This window comes from Perissodus microlepis, chromosome 2 (assembly GCF_051167445.1).
Source record: "Perissodus microlepis isolate ML-2025 ecotype Zambia chromosome 2, ASM5116744v1, whole genome shotgun sequence".
Lineage (NCBI taxonomy): Eukaryota > Metazoa > Chordata > Actinopteri > Cichliformes > Cichlidae > Perissodus > Perissodus microlepis.
In genome coordinates, this window is record NC_140462.1 from 14440880 (window position 1) to 14463209 (window position 22330).

The following is a 22330-nucleotide window of genomic DNA, read 5'->3' on the forward strand; positions in this document are numbered from 1 at the left end:
CACGTAAACATCTTTAATGCACTTACAGTAGGAAGAGCACACGTTCAGTTATAAGTTTCCTTTATTAGTCATAAGCCATAAGAGGACACATATGTATCTTGGATAACTCATCAATACTTTAATTCAATGTTCATTTCAAAATCCTGAGCAAAATATCAAGTTAAAGAGTATTTGCTTAATTTTGGTCATAATCTGGCCAATGTGATTGTACTTCAGTGGCAATACTGCCCATGATCAAAGAGGAATATCACACTCTCACAATAGCTATAATCACTGAACAAGTCACAGAGCAGCATGCAGAAGGGGATTGTGCACGTACACATTCATACGCATGATTATGCACTGAAGCTTCTTACAGCTGTTATTACTACAGTATTTTCAAATGGCTACTTTCCTGTCACAATAGGATCCCAGAATGTTCCTCTTCAGGATGGCATTCGCACTGATAAAAATTAGGGTTTATAAGGGTTGCAGTCCTTTACAGATCCTAAAAAGAATCATTCACCCCTAAATAACAGGTCACTCATGTTCCCTTCACTGATGCCTCCTTTCCACTGATGTGGTGCCTAATTTAGAAGGACTGCCACACGGAGTATTCCTGGTGCCAATAGCTAGCAGTACACAGTAGCATAAAGTTGTTGGAGTCAAAGTTGAAATTAATTAGTGGCTATCAGAGAAATTCACATAAGTAAGGTCAGTCATGGTCTCTTTCCTGTGGAAGTTACTTCAAATGCATAAACCTGTAGACTGCTACTCAAAAGGTACCAAAGCAGAACTAGCTGCAGACCGGTACCACATCAATGGACAAGCAGTATTACAATTCTCTGTGGGCCATGTTGCATCTTACAGCTCTTTCTTGCTGCTGCGGTGTGCACAATTTACATTACATGGTTTTCTAATACAAAAACTTCTGAGCTTTAAAGTGCTCCATATATACTAAATATCGTGTTTGGGGAAGGTTCGCATTTATTTTATACTTTTTGAGAAGGTTATAAAAATGTATATGCCTAGTTTTACAAAAGAAACATTACTAGAATGAATGAAGTGACCCAAGACTAAAACTTCACAGACCTGATGTGCCTGAGAGGAACTTCAACACACTGGAGATGAGTGAAAGGACCAGTGGATATCTCATAGCCAGTATTAGAGAGCCAGTGTATCAGATCAGTCATAAAAATCCAAAATGATGGCACTTTATTTTAAACATCAAATATAATACTAATCGTCACTGGTATTTTTGAATGTACAACGCAAAGGATGAAGTTCACTTTTTTGTACAGCAGTCACTTCCTGGATGATTTCTGTTTGAGACTAAGCGACCTCATTGAGCCAAACACTTTCCTTCCCAAATCCCTCAGTGATCGGGAGCGCTGAAGGGGCAGCCGTGGAGGTGGAGAAGGAGAAAATGAAGGGGAGGAGAGAGGAGAGAGTGAATGGCAGCTGCCTTCTAGGCTCTGAGAACGAGAGAGGTTAAAGAGGCTGGCGGTGGAAGACAGCCGTTTGTCCTCCTCCTTCGCTCTCAGTAGTCTGACCCCTTCGTCTTTTCTGATTCCCATGCCACCATGCCCCACGTCCAAGGAGGAGACCCAGTGTGGCCGCTTTGTGGGCTCTTCGCTGTGGTTCCGAGGTACCAGCAAGCCCTGGGATTCACTCCTGAACAGAGCCCGCCTGGAAAGCTTGAGGCTTGAGCTGCGTCTCTCCCCATCATCTTTACCTCTCTTCTTTGAGAAGACAGGAGAGTTGTCTACTTTAGGCCTTTTGTCACCGCTGCTAGAAGCTTTAACCCTTCTGTGCTCTCTTCTCCAGCTTCCCACGCTGTTCCTTCTCCAGCCATAGCCATACTCTGCCCTGTCTATCTCCTCTCTTTCACTTTCAGACTCTTTGCTCCAGAGGCGTCCGTCAAAGCCCTTCCAGAGTTTGCTAGAGGACTTTTTGGATGTGTGAGCAGCTGCTCGCGACTTCTCCTCCTCCTCACGCCAAACTGAGCTGTAGTCCTCTCTCTTTGCATAACTGCTAACTGTTGCTGCCCTGATCAGCTTATGGGAGGCATGTTTTCCTCTGTAGAGCCCATCACCCTCCGCCCTCTTCTGCCTGCTGTTGCCCTCGCCTCCTCCACTGCTCTGCCGAAGTGATCCTCCTCTTGGTTGGATCCCGCCATGCTCAAAAGGAGAGGTCCTGGTATTGGTGCGGGGCAGGGAGCACTGGAATGGTGCATCTCGTCGGAAAACAGAGAGGGGAGTCGCACCCAGGGGGGATGGTTGGAGAGGGCGTGGAGGTGAGCGACCTCTTGGGGTAGGACGGGAGGCAGGTGAGGAGGCTGTGGAGGAAGGAAGGTCAGGTGTCTGTTGGTAGTGGGAGTGGGAGGAGTAGTGGGAGGAGGGAATGTGCATGGATTGGTAGGGGTGTATGGGGCTGCTGGAGTGTGAGAGAGGAGGGGTGAGGCTGGACTGAGACTGTGGAGAATGAGTGACACTGAGAGACAGCTGTATTGGTCTCTGGGGATTCAAGTCTGTCAGTCTAGTATAGTCATGTGACTGATCTGTTTGAGCTGTCAGGTGAGTTTTAGTGTGGCTTCTCATCTCACCTGCAGTATCTGTTGGGAAGCAGTCAATATCTAGCTCCACGCCTTGTTCCATGAGTCCAACTACAACAGCTCGAGACAGGCCAGAGAGGCGGGAGATCTCCTCCACCATGGGCGAGTCTTCACTTAACTTTGGACTGGAGTTGGACTCCTGGATCAAGCTGCTGCGCTGAGATCCGGGAGCTGATCCTGCATTTGCGCCAAACACTGGCTGTCCAGCCTCAGGTGGAGCACCACTGCTCCAGTCTAATGAGCGACAGAAAGCTGATGAGCCAAACCCAGAGCTGGCTCCAGACCCCAGTGGGACCTCAAGGGAGCTGCGGTGGCTCAGGCTGCTTGGACAAGTTGAAATGCGAGGACGAGGTCTCATTGCTGGGGTGGGTGTAGCAGAAGCAGTGGAATTGGCCGCAAAGTCTCTCCTCAGAGCTCCGTTTCTGGGATTGTCCACCAGCCCATGACCAGAATTTAAACCGGGAGTCAGGTTCAAGTTGAGGTTTAGATGCAGATTTATGTTTAAGTCTTCTCCGGTGGCTGAAGGAAGATTTCCCAGGTTGATTGAATTCCTGGTGCCCTTTTTTCCGGTGGTGCTAAGGCTGACTCTGGCTGAGTTCCCTAGCAGTGACTTAGAGGGTGTGATGTTGACGCCTGGCTGGGTGGAGGGTGTGCTGCGGCTCTCGAAGGCAGAAAGAGACTGGGTGGATCCGTGAGTTTTGCCAGGGGTGCAAAGGCCTCTGTGTGTGACTGGCCCAGGGGTGGCAGGTGAGGTGAGATCAGAGGTGGATTTTGCCCGACTGTGGTACTGGCGAGCCAGACGAGAGATGTACTGCTCCAACTGGGTGAAGGAGGGTGGAGTGGGAGGTTGCTGAGGCTGGAGAGGCAGAGCTGTGTCAGCGTTTGACTCTGTGGGTTCATCATGCTGGGGTCCCTCAGGGCTCACAGAGGCTGACTGTTCTTGATTCTGGGTGAAGAGGGGGCTTTGGAGGGCAACAGCATGCAGTGGGCTTGGGTATGAGTAAACCTCTTTGGTCCGACGGGACATCAGGTCTGTGCAGTAGCGGGAGTCAAGCTGGAGTTTTGAATTTTGGGAGGAGGAGGTGGAGGAGGGGGATGAAGGGTTGAGGAGCGGGAGGATGAAAGAAATCAGGGAATCGCCAAGTCCTGAACAAAGTTCAGACAGAAAGGTCAGACCAGTTGCTTCAAGGTCATTTGGGACTGTAAGAGACAGAGAGGAAAAAAAACTTTAGACTTCAGTGGACATTTTGAGGAATTTTCACTTACAGCTGAAACTTCATATCTACATGGACTGATTTACAAGATAGGGATCTATTGTTTGCACCAACTCACCAGAAACGGGGGTCTCTTCTGTTGGTTCAGCGTCCTCCTGGCTGTCCTGGAGTACAGGTTGCTGCAGCTGCACTGCACCTTCTGGCCACAGGAGGTCAGTGTTGTCAGCACACACAGGAACCTGCTCCCACAGCTTCAGGGGCCTGGCAGGGGCCACCGGTCCTCCATGGGCTGCGTCGCTGGACACAGAGTAGCAAGAGTCTGACAGGGAGCTGCCGCTCACTGAATAGAAACCTTGAAAAAAAGACATGGACATTTGTAAAAGAGGCATTTCTTTGTGGATTTTGAATGTTCTCCTCTCCTCCTTCTAGGTTCAGCTTCCTTCCACCATGCAAGGATGTACATTCAGGTTAATTATCAATTCTAAACTGGCCTTAGGTGTGAATGTGAGCACGTATGTCTGTCTCTCTGAGTTAACCCCATAATGAACTGGTGACCTGTCCAGGGTGTATCGCACCTCTCGGATAGACTCCATATAGAGAAAATAACTCGACTAAACCGATAACACACAAACTGTAGTTGTCTTCCCTTTATTAAACACACAGAGGTATCTGACAGTGACTGACAGGAAAAGTAAACAAACCTGTAGATTTATTAACTAAATCCACCTCTTAATGCAATAAACTCTATTAGATATTTTCCTGGGCTGTAACTGCTCAAGAAATCACTTTAATTCAATGTTCCTTCACTGAATGTGTGTCTCAAAGCTGTGACACTCCTCCATCCTGCTTTACATTTAGGATGAAGTTATAATCATGGTGTGTGGTAACATTTTTCCTCCAAACAACCAGATTTTGCCCCATCTGTCCACAGAGCATAGCCTCAAAAACGCCGTGGCAAACAATAGCAGCTTTTGCATAGCGGTGGTTTCCCTCATGATTCCCACTACTTCCATGAACACTCATTAACCTGTAGTGATTTCTGCATACCGCCTCTCTTTTGCTCTTCTGTTACTCTTGGATTCTTTTTCACCTCGTTCAGGCTTGTACGTTGTGCTCTTACTGTGACCTTTACAGGACGCCCACTCCTTTGAAAAGTAGCAGCAGCCTTGAATTGTATCCATTTTTAGGTAGTCGTGTTATAGATTAATGAACACCCAGATCTTCAGAACACCTTTTGCAGCCTTTTAAAGCTCCCTGCGTCTCTAAAACATTTCTGCCAAAGCCCCATGGAGGTATATGATTGCAGTATGACTGCTCATCTTAATCTTTCTTAAGATGAGCAGACTTTGATATTTATGGCCTTCTTTAAAAAGAAAATCACCCCTACAGTCCACATTTCCAATCTCATCACCTTAACTGGAACAGCTGATTCAAAGGTTCGATGGCTTTTGTCAGCCTGCACTGTGAGCGGTATCTTATTAGCAGTCAAATACTCTTTGTCTCTTACTGTGACTTAGATGAAGCTCAGGCCACAGTTTATGAGTCAGAGCAGAGACATCAGTGCTTCCACAAGATTCACAATCCCTTCTGCATTCGGATAAATAGGTGAGTCAGTAAAAACAAGCTACCATCACCTGTAGAAACTCAAACCTCGTAAAAATTCCAAAAGAAAAGCGTCACAGTGCAGAAACCACTGTTAGACATGCAGTGTGAGCCATGAACACTTAGACTTCTCCTGAAATTACATTTTTACTGACTAAAGAATGGACAAATAAAATTCATTTTAAAAAAAATCTCTATATATATTATCATGTATTTAGGTTTGATAGATTTTCCAGAGCATAAATAATAGTGGAGTGAAAAGTGGGTGAGAGTCTATACCTGGCCAAGAAAAGCTTTCAGAGGAACCAGAGAACGGATAAGAGTTTGAGGAGAGGCTAAAAAATGTTGACAGCAAGAGACAAACCGAGTGAGTCAGTGCCGAGTCACACAGAGTGCAAGAAAACAAAAGTAAAAAAGAGACGTGGTTAATGTTTCATGGAAATTCTCTCAAGGTGAGCTGTAGTTCTATCAGGAGGTGAGAAACTGTTGGATCATTGGACAGCTCAGCGCCGTTGTCTCAGCCGTCTGACATTTAAACCGCCTGAAAGAGGTGTTCAGGTGTGTAATTACCTGAACTAGGTCTGGAGTCGCTGTCCAGGGGGATCATACCATTAAGGTCCGGGGTTGGGGGAGAAAGCAAGTCAGAGGGGGCATCCCAGGAAACAGTGGACCAACGTGAGCTACTCCCTCTGCCCGATGAGAGGTGAGCTGCCCCGTCCCCTGAATTACCCCCGCATTCCTCTGGGCTGCTCTGACAGGCGGTGTCAGAGGGAGAAGGATCCTAAAAAGAAAAGAACAGTGGGTGACTATGGATGATTCATTCACACAGATAAAATGGAAGTAAGGGTTAAAACCACAATAAAGAATCAAAATGACACATGATCGTCATCAAAATGTTTGTCAGTGGACAACTGGAAAAAAAAACATGACTCATATTAAACATACTGGCTGTTGAGATTTTTTTACTAAACTGCTGTTTGCAGGCCTAAAACTTAGCAAGCATAAAATAACGTTACTTTTTATGCATTTGTTCTTCAGTTACAGGTTAGATACTGAAAATGCATAGCATACAGCAGGAGTGTGCAAATCTGACAAGAGTGATCGAATAACAACACGATTTTACCAGAAGTCGGGTATATTGATTTACTGTCACTTAAGATATGAATGCAGCAAACATGAAGTAAATGGATGGACTGCTATCTAAATAAATTGCTTTACTGTTATTGACTTCCCAAAACACAACAAGCTACACTTCACACTCACACACACATTCATACAGAAATGGATGCTTTGGGAGGCAAGTTAAAGTTCTTCCCAAGCATATTCCAGCATCCAACTGGAGGACTCAGGTATTGAACCACCAACCATCAATAAGAAACAGTGGAAGGAAAACTAGAGATTAAAGATCAGCTCTCACACATTTGGCTAATATTTAGTCATGGAAACTGCATTAGGTACATCCATTCAGCTACTTGTTAACACAAATATCTAATCAGCCAACTGCATGGCAGCAGCTCAGTGCATTTAGACATGCAGACGTGGTTAATACAACCTGTTGAACCTCAAACTGAGCATCAGAATAATGGAAGAAAGGTGATTTAGGGAACTCTGAACGTGGCACGGTTTTTGATTCCATACAGGCTGGTCTCAGTATTTCAGAAACTGCTGACCTACTGGGATTATCCAGCACATTCGTCTCCAGGGTTTAGAGAGAAGAGTTTGAAAAAGAGAAAATATGCAGCGAACAGTAGTTCCCTGGGAGAAAATGCCGCGATGATGTAAAAGATCAGAGGAGAGTCAGACTGCTTCAAGCTGACAAGAAGGTAACGGTAACTCAAATATTCACTCCTTACAACCAAAGTATGCGGAAGAGCATCTCCGAACACAAAACACATCCAGTGTGTTCTGCAGCTGCAGCAGAAGACCACACTGGGCGCTACTCCTGTCAGCCGAGAACAGGAAACTGTGGCTCTAAGTTGGACCAATTCACGAAATTGAACAGCAATCGATTGGAAAAACACTGTCTGGTCAAAAGGTTTCTGCCTCTGCTCTGTTTGGATAGTAGGGTCCAAATTTCGCACAATGAGCGAGAGCATGGATTCACCCCACCTTGTATCGTTCAGGCTGCTAGTGGTGGTGTGACGGTGTGGAGGATATCTTCTTGGCACTTTTTGGGCCCCTTAGTACCCAGTGTGCATCATTTTAACACCGCAGCCTACCTGACCATGTTCATGCCTTTATGAGACAGTGCACCAGCACCCATAAATTCACTCAAACGTCCTCCACACTTACCAGATCTCAATCCAATAGAGCACCTTCGGGATGTTGTGGAAAGGGGTAGAGTAGAAAAGCGCTATATAGGAGCCAGCTCATTTACCATAAAGCTTCATAAAGAATAATTTAATTAGATTAATACTCAAGTTTACCTACTTAATAGATGCGTGGGGGAGAATAAAAAGCATGCAGAGGTCAAAACTTTCGCAACACTTTCTGAATATGAAAAAAAAAGAAAACCCTGAAGAAGGTTGGATAAAAACAGTGTTGTTACAAAAAAAAAAAACTACAATATATTCCTTGGAAACCTAGTAAGTTAGAAGAAGAAAGTATTCTAGATGTTATTAAGCATTCAAGTATACTTTCCACCAGTGACAATAAGGATACTGCTTTAAAAACACAGCTTAACCCTCTGCATGTTTTGGTCCAGACCCACGTGAAAGGGCTGTGCATTCACAATATCATTTACCAGGCACATGCTCCAGCAACGTCACACCACACTTACTGGAACAGTCAGAAATGAGGCCTCGTGCACAACAAGAACAAGAATAACAATCAGCCCATCAAGTTAGCAAAGTGCCTCCATTTCCCAGATTAGTAAGAGGGCAGAAGAGTAACCCCCCCTTCACCCTCCTCCAAATCCCCAACCCATCCCTTTAGGACAGCAGCCAATAGCCCCTGCATTAGTGTGATCAGGCCCAAACAACAGAAACACTGTGAGTGGTGCTGCTGATCAATCCTGTGGTTACTGAGGAAACAATACAGGTAGTGACTCACTGGGGTGACAGGAGAGGAGGGGGATTCAGAGGATAATGGGAGAAGACAGATGACGTAACAAAGAGCTGCCAGAGCGGCAGAAGGTAAAAAAGGGGATGGACTGTGGAGGAAAGAGAGAAGGAAGGAAACAGTGTGTGAGAGTTTCAGACTTTGACCAGTCTTCGGCTTATCTCTCCCTCTCAGGTCTGTGAGATCCTGTCCCCCTCCTCACTGTTTTTTTTTTTTTTTTGTTTCCCTGTGAATCTACAGCGAGTCGTGGCTGAGTGGGTGACCAAAACTAAGTGCGAGGGACAAAAAAAGAGACAGAGAAATAGCGGAGTGAGTCACTGAGTGAGTGAAGGCGGTGAAGGGAGAGTGAGGTGAGGTGAAGGGGGGGGTGGGCGGTTGCCAGGCGAGAGAGAGGGGCATCTTGAAGGACCCCCACCTCCCCCACAGGCCCCTTAACAAATAACCCTCCTCCTTCTGCTATAATATCCTTCGAGCCAGCCACCCTCTACTCACCATAGCTACAGCTGCTCGCTCTCTAACTCGCGTTTGCTTCTCCTCCCACACAGACCCACAACAGCACAACAGGCCTGGCGAAATATTTAACTCAATCCTCAGCCTGAACACACACACATACAAACATGCAGTCCAATAGTGACGCGACTTCCTCTCACATGTATGATCTGAAAAATTCTACATTTTTAAAAGACCATTAACTTATTCTGCCTGTGCAAAGATGTGAAACGCGGTTTTTAAAAGTCTCCTGAAAGGGTAAATATCTGCAACAAATCCGTGCCAGCAACACAAGGCCTTGCACACTACGGGATATATTGTTACACAGTGACTAGCACATGATCAAATCATTGGAGAGACGGGTGATGGTTCGCTCAGAGCTCTGTAATATGATAGTCCTGCATGTGAGGGAGGGGTGCACATAGAAAATGTATGGGTCGATGGGATAATAATGCTGCAGCGACTGCACAAGCCATACACTACTTCTTAATAGGTGCATTATGTCATCAGCGAGAACGAATTGCAGCGGTTGGCTTGTCGAGACAGAATAATTTGGTCAAACAGTGTGGGACGGCGCGAGCGATCGGTGTGAAGAACTCGCACGGTGGTCTATTTATTGTTTCATACATTATTAATATGGTATTGAAATGTAAAGACAGCCCACACTGTGAATCTTCATCTTCACTCAGCTTTCAGGATCACCTGAAAGCTGAGTGCACGTAAAATTATCAATGTTACACACTTTTGTTGTTTTACTTGGAGATACCCCGAGGCACAAAAAGGGGGAGATGAAAGCTGTCACTCCACAAGTGAGGGGGTCTAATGACTCACCATGTAAGATGATGCTTCCCAAACCTAATTTCAAGACAGCCTCCCTTCAATTAGCGCGCACACGGCAATGTAAACACTTCTCATTAGGACCTTATCTGAATATTATTCCCATCAGTTATTGATTTATCGACTCATGATTGAGCAGGTCGTCTACTAATAAGGAGGTCGGTGGTTCAATCCCTGGCTCCTCCAAGATACTGAACGCTGACTAACCCCTGATGTGTCCATCGGAGTGCGAGTGTGTAAACATTAGGTTAAAAGTTCTTATCATTTAAAGCAGGGGTCTCGAACTCCAGTCCTGGAGGGCCGGTGTCCTGAAACTTTTCCATGTGTCCCTGGTGCAACACACCTGAATACAATTAGTAGGTCATTAGCTAGAGTATAGAACTTGACTGCATGCTGAAGTGGCAACCCCTAACCCTACTCAAGTAAATGTAAGTGTTTGGAAAAAATTACTTCTAACAGTACTTTTATTGCACCATGTTCATTCACTCATGAGCTGCTGTAACATGAATCAAATGGCTGAATTGTCACCTCAGCATGCAGTCACGTTCTACAGGGTCTTGCTAATGACCAGTGTTGGTCAAGTTATTTGAAAAAAGTAATCAGATTACAGTAACGCCCATCTCTGCTAATGACCTACTAATTGTATTCAGGTGTGTTGCAACAGGGACACATGGAAAAGTTTCAGGACACCAGCCCTCCAGGACTGGAGTTCGAGACCCCTGATTTAAAGAAACATGAATATGTGACTGAGGCTTGTAGCAGTGCTGTTCAATACCGCCAAGTAAAGACAGGTCCAGTATGACTGATATCAGTACCCATACCTATAGTTTAAACTTATAAAGGCAGGCTAAATTATTAACTTAAAGTAATTTAGAGGATAGAAACAAAGTATCGATCCTGTCGCGCTAGTATCGATATGATACCGGTACCATTGGTATCTACTGATATTTGGATCAACCTGCTCATCTCTAGCTTGTAGTAAGAAAGCGCTCTGTGTGTTTAATGTGAGTAGAAAAGCGTTATATGAGTATCACCGGCTGTTTGCGCTTAATCATGAAGCTCAAAGATATTCAGCTTTCTGCAAGAAACGACAGCTGATTTCCACATTTGACAAGCTTTAATCAGTCCTAAAAGATTTCCTTATTACAGTAGCTGCTGATTAATTTCCTGTCTATTAATTAATCGTTGCAGTTCTGCTGTGCGTGTGAATTAATTAAAGCTCTGCAGCATATTCCCTCCTTCTCCCACTCCTGTTCTCGATGTGTTATGTTCAGCGAGGAGATTTTTATTTTTAAACTCCGAACGGCAACGAGCCGGAATCCGCCATCGTGGCCTTGATGTTCATTTCGAAAGCAAAAAGTTACGTTTTCTTCTAGTTTCCAGATTAGATGTCGTTTCAGTAACTCAAAGCTTGTTCTCTCTATACAACAGATTGCGCAGATCTGAATTATTCATAGTATTAATGCAAATTAAATGTGTTTTCTGTCCATACTACAGAACCACTGCTCTGTTTTTTTAAAACATTTGTTCAAAAGCCGACATTCTTTAAAATACTCCCTCATTTTAAACTGCGTTTTTCAGCACGGATGACACCACGGCCATAACAGTCAGCCATAACCCTGATGTGCGCAGTTGTGGCTTCTATCCTCCTCTTTCTGCTGCTAGAGAGAAAAAATGTGAATCATATTTCAAGAGTTTATTAAAAAAGAAAGAAAAAAATCTAGTGTTGCGGTAGAGCACATTATGCTATGAGTCACCAAATCCTTGGCTTACAAAAAAGGCTGAACAACCAATGATTTCCAAAGTAATGAGTAGTGTATACAGGGAAAACGAATATAATGGGTTTACGTATAAAACTGTATGTAGATTCTAGTAAACAAAGCAGTAGGTAACCGTCAACTTTCCCTTCCTTGTTCCCTCTCCATCTGCAGCTACATGTTGCAACAAGACATACATTTGTTTCCCTTTTATGCAAATGTTGTTTTGTGTGTGTGTACCATGTTTACATATCTTTGTTTGGACCAAAAATTGGAACGTTACTACACTTGTGGGGACCAAGAACCCTTATGGGGACAAAATGCATGTCCCCACGAGTTTGTAGGCATTTTTGAGGCTCAAAATGTGGTTTTAGTGTCAGGGTTACATTTAGGTTATGCTTGTGGTTATGGTTATGGCTGGGAAAGCATTATGTCAATTAGATGTCCCCATAAGGATATGAAAACACAACTGTGTGTGTGTGTGTGTGTGTTGGTGAAGGCCAGCCAGGGCAAAGGGCAGCGTGCCAGCCTGCTTGCTCTGCTACATCGGCAGCTCCCTTCAGAGGTGAGAATGAGCAATGCTGCTCGGCCTCTCCACAGGATTTCTCAGCACCACGGGAGGAACTACAGATGAGATGTTGGTGGGTGGGTGGTGAGGAAGGCGGCACGTTATGAGAAGCGCTTCCATGCGGATGCCCTCTCTCAGATGGGACTGCAAAAAAGCTCTCTCCCTTCACTTATTATTTCAAGTGTTTTCCGCTTCTCTTCTGCAGACTATTTGTGGGGATACAATTTCATTTCACTCTGTGAAAAAAAAAAATACAATATTCTGCAGATGTGACCTCAGCTGCAGCCTGGCTTAAACAGAACATGTATTAATATGCTGCAGGCTGCTGACTAATACCGCTCACTGGTATCAGGAACACATATTCACAGTGTAATAACAGGTTGTGCAAAGCCACCATGATGAAGCATTTGTTACTTTCTCAGAACGAGTGTTATTCCTGTAGCTGTCGACGGCATTGTTTCATATCACAGCAGACCATGGAAACAATCCGGAGATAACATATTTGGTGAAAAGTAGCAAGCACTGCTGGGCAGTTTGTTTGTAAAGCAGCGACCTTTAGTTCAGGGGAAAACAGGTCTGCACATAAACAGTATCTACAACAAAATCCCTTCTGTAAAGAATCTGTTTTTGTGAAACTGGGCGTCTGTGCAGTGGAGGCTACTGTGACGCTTCAGACTTGTGGGTTGTGGTGCTGCCTGGCTCTGAAACTATTTATCATTTTCATTAAAATGTAACTTAAATTTGGCATTTGCTCAAATTCCAGCCTGAACCCATCACCTGTTTGTCAAGTCTGGAAATGTTCCAGGTATAATCCACATTGTACAAAGTAACACACCACTTCATGTGCAATGCAGTGAAGTTTCAGATTACTTTTGCTTATTTTTGGTATTAAAGTTGCTGGAAAAATGTTTGTTTTATTATTATTTTTTTTTTTTTAAATGGCCGTGAATAAAAAAGGTGTTTAAACTTGAAGCCAGTGATTGCAATCAATGTCCATCCATCAACGTTTTCTAGCATATAATGACTGAATTTAGACGTCCAAGGTGACTTCTTCATGTTGCATGTCTCCTTTAACCAACAATCAAAAACCAGAAAATATTTCTTTACTGACTACCAGCAATGCAAATTTGTCCTCTATAGAGTACCTTTCTAAACCTGAATATCTTCCATGCACTGCATACTACAGAATTGCCTCCTTTTGGTATCTACAGAGGACATTTAGGGCTTTCCAATGATACCAAATGTGAAGGGGTGGATCTTTGGGAACTTTAGTTTTTTCATTAAGGAACATGGCAGCCATCGCTGCAAGCACATTTTATGGGAAGAAGAAAAGTAAGTGCATAAAACTTCTTATTAAGCAATTTTTAGCTATAAATGTTGTTAACATATTTTAAATAAGTCTCTTAATAACACATTAAAACATAGTATGCTTAATTCTAACTTCATTTTAGTATAGTATTGAAGTGTTTAAAAAATGTCCTCCGTAGTGGACATTTGTAGTCATTTCCTCCATTTTGTTCTGTTTTTTTAAATGACCAGAAAAGGAGTCCTTTTTAGAAGCAGAAAGAAATTTATTGCAGTTTGATGAGGGAAACCCAGATCTTGAGTTGTCTGATGAAGAAGACCATAGGGAATAAGCCCTTGAAGAAGAAAGAAGGAGGAGCATCAGAGATGGTACTCAGACCTGAACTTGCTGTCATTAAGTGGTTGGACAACAAGCCAGTTGTCATGGCATCCTCTGCCTATGGCAATCAACCTCAGGACAGACGCACAAGATGGTCTAAGAAAAACAAAAGGTTTGTCCATGTGCCAAGGCCACTGGCAATTGCTGAGTACACTACCAATATAGGTGACGTGGACCTTGTTGCCGAATGTTGAGTTTCTACAGGATGGTCTCTCGCACTCAGAAATTGACAGTATGTGCAGTTCTCTACTTTTTGATCTGGCAATCACCAACTCGTGGCTTCAGTATAGCAATGACTTGCAGTTTTGGGGGAAGAAACCACTACAGTTCCTTGAGTTCAAACTTCTCCTTGGTGAACAGTTGAAGCAAATATTTGCCATCAAAGTTCATTTTTACATGTTTGGCCTTCCAATGTCCTCTGCAGTGGACATGTGATATCTAAAAAATGTAAACTTTTTTTTCCCAAAAAATTATTTCAGTCTTCTAATTACCTTACAAACATTGGGGGATTTAAAAAAAAATTTGATTGGACAACATTTTTTTCCTGGTAGTCAGGAGGTTAACAAAAGACAATTTTAACAAGTTGAAACAGTCTAATATTCATGTCTAATATTTTCAACATTATATTTCTGTTTATAGCACTGGTCATCCTCTTCCTGTGCCCTCTTGCCCATTGCCATTTTACATTTATTATGTTTTGTTAAAAACACACACACACACACACTGATGGATGCACCCACAGTCATCTTAATCATCTCATTTTTGGCCGATTTTACATCTTGATGACTCCTCAGCTTTAAATGTAGATCACCAATAACGGAGCAGACCAGCTACGGCCTCGGGGCCCATGCCTCAGGATGAGACCTGTTCTCATCCTGTCCTCCTGTATCAGCCTACATGTCAACCCACATTCTCCACACAAAAGACCTGCATATCCATTTCAGGGCAGGTTTGGGGAAATGGGGTTAAATTGGTGTTTAGAGACAGCCTAACCCTCTTCAGGTTGGTCACACTCCACTGAACATACAGACTTTAAAAAAAAAATAGGCAGCGCACTTTTTAGACAAAAAGTGGAGGGGCTGGTATTTAGAATGTGATCAGAGTAATTGTAAATGCAAACGGAGAGCCAAAGTGACCTTTGGAGAGCTTATGATCCTGAGCCAAAAAATGCAGCGCTGGCTTGTGTATTAATACCTGCACCTGCCACATGTTTCTTTCTAACCATGAGGCAGGGCACAGAGCCAGAGCTGGTCCCGGTTTCCTGACCTCAGTGACATTTGCTCCATGTCACACACACACACACACACTGCATGCCTGGGTCGATCTCTGGCACCATCACATTCAATTGAGTATTCAGCTCTCGGCACAGCCGTGCGCTCGAGGCAGCGATAAAATCTGTCTAGTGAGTCGCAGAGGGACTGGCTTTTTGGCAGATCACCATCAGCCCCTCATTCATATTTAATCATCTGTCTGTGGATCCGACCTGTGAGCTGACAGACGTACTGACTGACCTGTTGCCGGCGGGATGTCGCAGAGCCATGCTCGGCATCCATTGCGCCGCTTTCCGAGGTCTCTCTCCCCTCCTCCGCCGCCCGTGGATCCTCAGCGTTGGCGGCAACGGGCGGTCGATCCTCCAGAGCGGCGTCCACCATCTCCAGGTGTTTGCACCTGAGCACCTCCAGCTCCATCACCCCGGCCAGCGTCGCTTTGAGGCGCTCTCCGATGCGGACGCGCTCCGTGCCCGACCAGAGCGAGTTCACGCATCCGCGGCGGGCGGCCATCCTCCTCAGGGCGCACCGCTGACCACCGCTCAGTTACCGCACACCGGGATAAGGGAAGGAACGGGCTAGGGTCCAGCACCAGGTAGAGCGACACAGGTCCGAATGAGGGATTTCAACATAGCAGCTGCTTGGTTTAACGCAACATCAACGATAGCGGCTCATTCTAACGTGCAGTGCAGCCTCGCGGCTTCAGGCAGCCCCGCTGACTGACTGACACAGGGCTGGAATTAATGAATCCACCGGCAGACTGAAGACACCTTAACGAGCCATGAATCATACTATCCCAGGTTTTCATTTCCGGTCGACATTATCCATTTTTTCCTTCCCCTGTCACTTTAAACCTCGCAGGTCCGCCGGAGTTGTCCGCAGCGCTGGACTCCGTGCGCTGCGTCCCCAATGAGACAATGCAACAGAGAGGCAGCGATAGCGTTACATGTGGGAGCAAGCAGAGGGAGAGGGGAAGGAGGAGCCAGTGTGCAGGAGCTGCACACGGATTGGACGACCAAGTTTTTTCGAACGGACGCAAGAAAATTCCCAGAGTGTCCAACTTCAGCGCGCAGGATCGCAGAGGACAGATGCACTGTTTCCTCAAGTGTTCATCCAACTATAGCAATAGAAAACACCCCAGCACCCACGCTCTGAGCAGCACACTGTGCACATAATCAGCAGGGTCGTTTCTCTGCTTCACTTTTTAGCCCATGTTTTGACCCCTAAACTGATTTTTTTTATGTAGAAAAGATGAATTTTTAATGCGCTCCATGTGTTTTTTTCCATCGGCTACAACTTGAAACTTGCACGTATTTCATCTTAAAAGCTGCAGCTATGCAAGATTTTATCATCTCTGCAAGATGGGGAGTAGAGCTGCGATAAGAAGCCACGTGACCCAGTATGAACAGCTTTATTTGCCTGCATTGACGTTTCTGTAAGAAAAGTAGAATTTTAACTCCATTTAAAACTAAGAGTCTTTGTTCTACTTTAGAAGCTCACTAGATAAACACCTTTTGTGTAAAATGCTGTCTTGTCATGTGACTTCAAACAATATTAGATATTGAGGGAATGTGTGACTAATAAGAAGATATTGCAGCAGTAATCTGATTACTTTGAGGAGTGCTTTTCTTTGAGATATAATGTGTTTAATGTTAATGTGGCTATTTTCTTCACTGATACATTGCATAGAGTTGAATACAATAATCCGATGCCTGCATTAGTGAAATCAGAATCAGAATCAGAATCGTCGGATTATAGTATTCAACTCTATGCAATGTATCAGTGAAGAAAATAGCCACATTAACATTAAACACATTATATCTCAAAGAAAAGCACTCCTCAAAGTAATCAGATTACTGCTGCAAAATCTATGCTCTATTGAATGCACATATCAAAGGACGGTCTTTGTATTCCAAGCGTAGTCTTTAAGCAGTGACGTTGCATTTATCCCTTCTATCGCATGTAACTCCATAGCTAAACAGCGCACATGAGAGATGCTGCTCACCCACACAGAAGCCTGCATTTGCTCTGTCTGATTACGCCTCCTGTCATTTGGAGTGTTGCTGACATTTACCTACCTATTTCCACTAAACATTATGCTTTAGAATAATTGCAGGGTAAATAAATGAAAGCAGCTGTGTTTGCCATCCATCCAGTTTCTTTCTCCCGGGTTTCTTATCCGTCTAATTCAGGATTTGGGGTGGGTGGAAGGCGGGGATGAGAGTGGAACATATCCTAGTTGTCACATGTGATGCGCTAGTAGTCAAATAGCTTCAAGTTTTAAAAGCTGCTTATACTTTCTTATATGTATAGTAATAAATCATTATAGTTTACGACCTTCTGCTAACATAAGGAAGAGACTGAGCACAGGAATTGTGCTGAAGCAGCTTCACAAAAATAAAGTTCCTACATGTGGTGAATGAGGGGTACCAATGGTTACCAGTCAAGGTGAATCAGGCCCCCTCTCTGGGGGCAAGGTTTGACCTTATATGGGAAAAAAGTCACAACAAAGTTTTTATCCTCTTCTTTTCTTGGGAAAAAATGCACAGCTAACACAAAAGTGCTTTAGTTTCAGCATCGTTGACACTGTCATGATATCTACTAGCAAAAGTATGCACTCTGCAAAAAGGGTCTTTCCCAAATCTCTTTTATTGTTTGTTTGCTTGCCTGTTTTTTGTACTCTAGGCTCTTTATTTTACAATATGAAGTTCCTTGAGGTGACTGTTGTTGCAAATTTGTGTTAAACAGATACAACTGAACTGACTTGTTTGTCACTTTTGTGGTTTTCTTGCAACTAAACAGTTTGGATCTTTTAAAATCTTCATTTATTTTGTGATGACAAATAGCATAATCCTTAATTACCTTGTGCTGAGTGACATTCAGTGACCTCTGAGCACTATTTGCTCTCAGAGTGAGCTACCCTGGCCAGTCTGCTGTGTTTACTGTATGTGACATGTGGGCAGCTTGGAGTTGGCAGGCATGGGAGGAGAGGATGCCAGAACGGAGCAACACTGAATCCACCCACAAGTTTCAATTGTCTTACTACAGAAGAAGGTTAAGGCCTCAGAAAAAATAATGTTGTGTCATGAATTAATTTTTTTTTAATCTGAAAGAAATCTGAGATTAAATCAGAATTCAAAGGAAACAGTCAGAATTATGACTTTATTCTCATCAATCAGATTTTTGTTTCTTTAATTTCTGACTTTTTCTCTGAAATCTGACTTTCCTCTGAAGCCTGACTTCTCAGAATCCAGATTTAAACTCAACATTTCAACTTTAATCTCAGAATTATGATTTTCTTTCTCAGTCAAAGGAGCTTGCAAAGAAAAGCGTCTGGACTTCTTTAAGTTACTTGAAGACGTTTCACCTCTCATCTGAGAAGCTTCTTCAGTTCTAAGGTCAAATGGTGGAGAGTCCCAGATATAAACCTAGTGGGAGTATCCCCCCACAGAGGGACAAAAGGACCCCCTGATGATCCTCTAATCGCCTGAGCCAAGGTGTGAAACTGGGTGTGGGTCCCTCTGTGTCTTCAAGTAACTTAAAGAAGTCCAGACGCTTTTCTTTGCAAGCTCCTTTGACTACGATGACCTGGATGACTGAGAACCTTCACAGACATTTTCTTTCTCACTTTATTCTAAAAATATTGAGAATAGCCTAGTGATATAATAAATGAGAGTAAAGTCAGAAATTGTGACTTTTTCTCAGCGTTACATTTATTTATTTATTTTTTTAAAATTCTGACTCTGTTAGTTGGATTTATATTCTTTTAAATGTACTTCATAAAAGTTTTAAAAAGCATAAAGACGTCAGTTTGGGGGGACAAACTGAGTGTGGGGAGTTTTTATCACTCCACTAAGAATGAAGCCACTGGGAAAAATGTCATGATAGGCATAGGTGAGCGTCTCCTCTGCAGTGCAGGGGACCTTTGGGCTACCTTCCATCCAGCAGAGGGCAATCTTTATCCAGAGTAGAGCAGCTGTCCACTGCTGCATGAGCTCCTTAAAGAGAAATGCATTGTTCATAACTCAGCTGACAGTTTATTCACAATGGGTTCCACAAAATCTGAACTCACATTTTTGTATAACGAAATATAGTTAAATTACAGTCTTTGTGGAACCAACATAAATAGCTGTCACCGTGATGATACTTGCTGAACTCTTGTTGCAAAATACTAGTTTTAGCTCCATAACAAACTGACAACTCCAGTAAATTCAGGAGGGAAGCAGCTTTCACTCAGATTTTAGAGCTTCCAAAAGAAAATAGAAAGAGAAGTGTAAAGAGACTGAATAAATCAAAAATAATACAGCCCCAGTAAATATAATGATAATAATAACACTAATAATAATATTAAAGTTTATGTGTAAAGCAGAATTGCAAAGTGCTTCTGGGAAACAAAGAATAAAAGAACAAACTAAGAGCAAATTACAAAAACAGTTTACAAATCAGTTAAAATGGGCCACACAGCATTCAAAATGACAATACGAAGAAGATACAGTGTGACCTGCTGTAATAAATAACTTAAAATGAAGACAAAAACTATCTAAATGTTAAAAGAATTAGCAGAGTATGCCAAAAATCTACACAAAAACAGATATCAACAGATATCATATACATGATATAAACAAGTCTTTGGCAGTGATTTAAAAGAAGACGCTGATGAGGCAAATCATACTTCATCAGGCCGGTCAGTCAACAACTGATGAAGCTGGACAGCCAAAACATAATCGCCCTTTGACTGTAGATGTGATGTGGAAACAACTACAGATTTCTGCCTGAGGACCTAAATGAATGTCTCTGTGTCCATATGTGTGAAACACACACAGCACTTAAAAAGGTAATAAGATAACATTTGGAGCTTGGAGATGCTGCAGACATGAGTAACACAGTACTTCCTGTAATTAGAAGCACACAGGCTCAAGTCACTGTCATCACTGGTGCTGGCCATTGTTAGTCAAGGGTAAAAGTTTAGCTTAACATGGGTTAAATGTTCTAAAGATGACCATGTGCTACGTCAGACACTAAGTGAAAGGATAGAAGTGTGACAGTTTGGGTTGTGCAGCTTTGTTTAGGAACCTCTGCTTCTCTTGGAGGCGGGCCTCCTTCGTTACGCTGTGTTCTTCACATAGTGTCCTCCTCTGTGTACGTGACAGCAGCACCGAAATCACAAGCCGACGTGAGAACACTCAGAGAGATAGCCAGTATGTGTGAATCTGTTCTAAAGAGGACACACATCACACACACACACACACACACACACACACACACACACACACACACACACACACACACACACACACACACACACACCTCTGCATCCATACACACTTCTCCCCAGGATGAGGAGCGTGTCCTTGTTTGCTGGTGTCACATTTCGACTCCTCCCAGCCCACGCACCCTATAAAACACGAGTGGTCACCTCAGCTCGTCGGGGTTTGCTCACTTCCACCCGAGGGGACTCTGTCGTTAGCCCGGGCGAGACAGCCTCCATCACCACCGGCCTCTGCGAAACACTCAACAAAACCAAGCACACATGGCTCCTTTTGAGAAATCTGTGGAAACTGTGCCCTTCAAGCAGAGGAAATGCCTCGGTAGGACAATTTGGTTGACCTTTCACTGAGTGGATGCTGTTTTTAAAGCATGTGTGTAAAATATGGTCTTCAAATTATTTATTTTTTTCTCTAGCAACAAGAAAAAATGAAGTGTGCAGCATTCAGTCTAAATTCCCCAACAAGCTGCCTGTAAGTTGATTCAGACTAAGATGTTTTAAAGACATAATAGATGCATGTTGTTGAACTTCCTGTTAAAGCAAACGTGTTTTCGCTTTTAGGTGATTGTCGAACGTTACATCCGTGAAAGGACCCTTCCCCTGTTGGACAAAACAAAGTTCCTGGTTCCCTATGAGCTCACCTTGGGTCAGTTCTTCTGTCTGCTCAGGTACGTCATCTGTGACTCACAGCAGGTTCTTTTGTTCTGATTTTTAAAGCCCTTTTCTTCTCCTGCAAGTTGTCAGATTTGTCATTCTTCTCCATGCCTCTGCCTCCCTCACATTCTGTCTTCCTTTGTCCTAAAAATCTCAGTCTGCCTCTCCAACTGTCTCCCCTCCAGGAATAAAATCGCTCTGGACTCCACCCAGGCTCTGTTTCTCCTGGTGGCGGAGAAGAGCATGTCCTGCATGTCTTCCAACATGGGGGAGGTGTATACCCGCTACAGAGATGCTGACGGCTTCCTGTATATCACCTATGCCTCTCAGGAAATGTTCGGAGCTCCTCTGCAAGCAGCCAAGCGGCCCTGCTGAACCTGAAAAGTGATAAAATGAACTGATTTGTGACCAATGGAGACACCACACAACCAAACCTGGGGGAAAAAGGACAAACTGAGCCAAAGCAAGTGTGTTCCTCCCCCCCAAAGAGCACATCTGTCTACCTCATGAAACCTCCCTGGACTTAAAGACATAACACGAGTCTGTGGTAAAGACTCAGATTTGGTTTGGGGTAACAGGACAAATTATATTTAAGGGTTTCTATTAAAAGATATTCAGTATATAAAGCTATTTTTTTTTTTAAATTAAGAAAAAATGTAAGAATTTTTTTTAATTTGAATGTTTGGTGTGTATTTTGTCTCTTTAAACATAAAAAAATGTCTTTCTGTTGAGTTTCAATGCAGATAAACTGGTGTTTGTGGCAGCACTTTCCACCCCCTCCACCAGACATAAACATTGTAACTTCTAAACACTTATATGAAATCTTCCTTCTGCCCATCCCCATCTTCCCTCAAGAATGTGAAACTGTCCAGAAAACATCTTCATTACAGGAAATATTGAAGCACTCCAAGAGGTACATTTGAAGCTGCTCTGATGTGTTCTTAAATCACCAAAAAATAAAAATTTGTCCCAATAAATTATTGGCGTTGTGCGATATTTCCTACACAGATTCTAGGAATATAATTTCTTTTAAATAAGGAGAAATCATCTGGAAGAACAGGATTTATTGATAGAGAAATTCATGTATTTGGCAGTTAGACTCCGATGACCCATCATGGCAGAACAGAATCCCAGTGGTGATCAGATATAGAACAGGAGTCTAGGTGCTGGTGAAGATTAAGACTGAGGCTTGGATGAAGCTCACTGAATTGTCTGCTAGGTGGAGATGGGGAGGAGGTGGGTTACACGAATGAGTCTGAAAGGGAGAACGACAGAGAGCGCAGATTTAAACAACGCAAAGTGGATACTGATTGGCTCTAAGAAGGCGGGCAAGAAGAT

The 22330-nt window shown here is 43.5% G+C and overlaps 2 protein-coding genes across 2 annotated transcripts; one reads left to right on the forward strand and one right to left on the reverse strand.

Moving 5' to 3' along the window:
- Positions 1–43: 43 nt before the first annotated feature.
- LOC146392496 (uncharacterized) lies at positions 44–16054 on the reverse strand. The gene is made up of 4 exons (XM_084948662.1): positions 15316–16054; positions 5980–6190; positions 3926–4159; positions 44–3793 (listed from the first exon to the last, which is right to left on the reverse strand). Exons 1-4 carry the CDS (start codon positions 15583–15585, stop codon positions 1284–1286), a joined length of 3225 nt encoding a protein of 1074 aa, XP_084804788.1. The 5' UTR covers positions 15586–16054; the 3' UTR covers positions 44–1283.
- Positions 16055–16335: 281 nt separating this feature from the next.
- Positions 16336–21955, forward strand: map1lc3cl (microtubule-associated protein 1 light chain 3 gamma, like). The gene is made up of 4 exons (XM_084948696.1): positions 16336–20660; positions 20755–20810; positions 20900–21006; positions 21178–21955. Exons 1-4 carry the CDS (start codon positions 20603–20605, stop codon positions 21365–21367), a joined length of 411 nt encoding a protein of 136 aa, XP_084804822.1. The 5' UTR covers positions 16336–20602; the 3' UTR covers positions 21368–21955.
- The last annotated feature ends 375 nt before the right edge of the window (positions 21956–22330 follow it).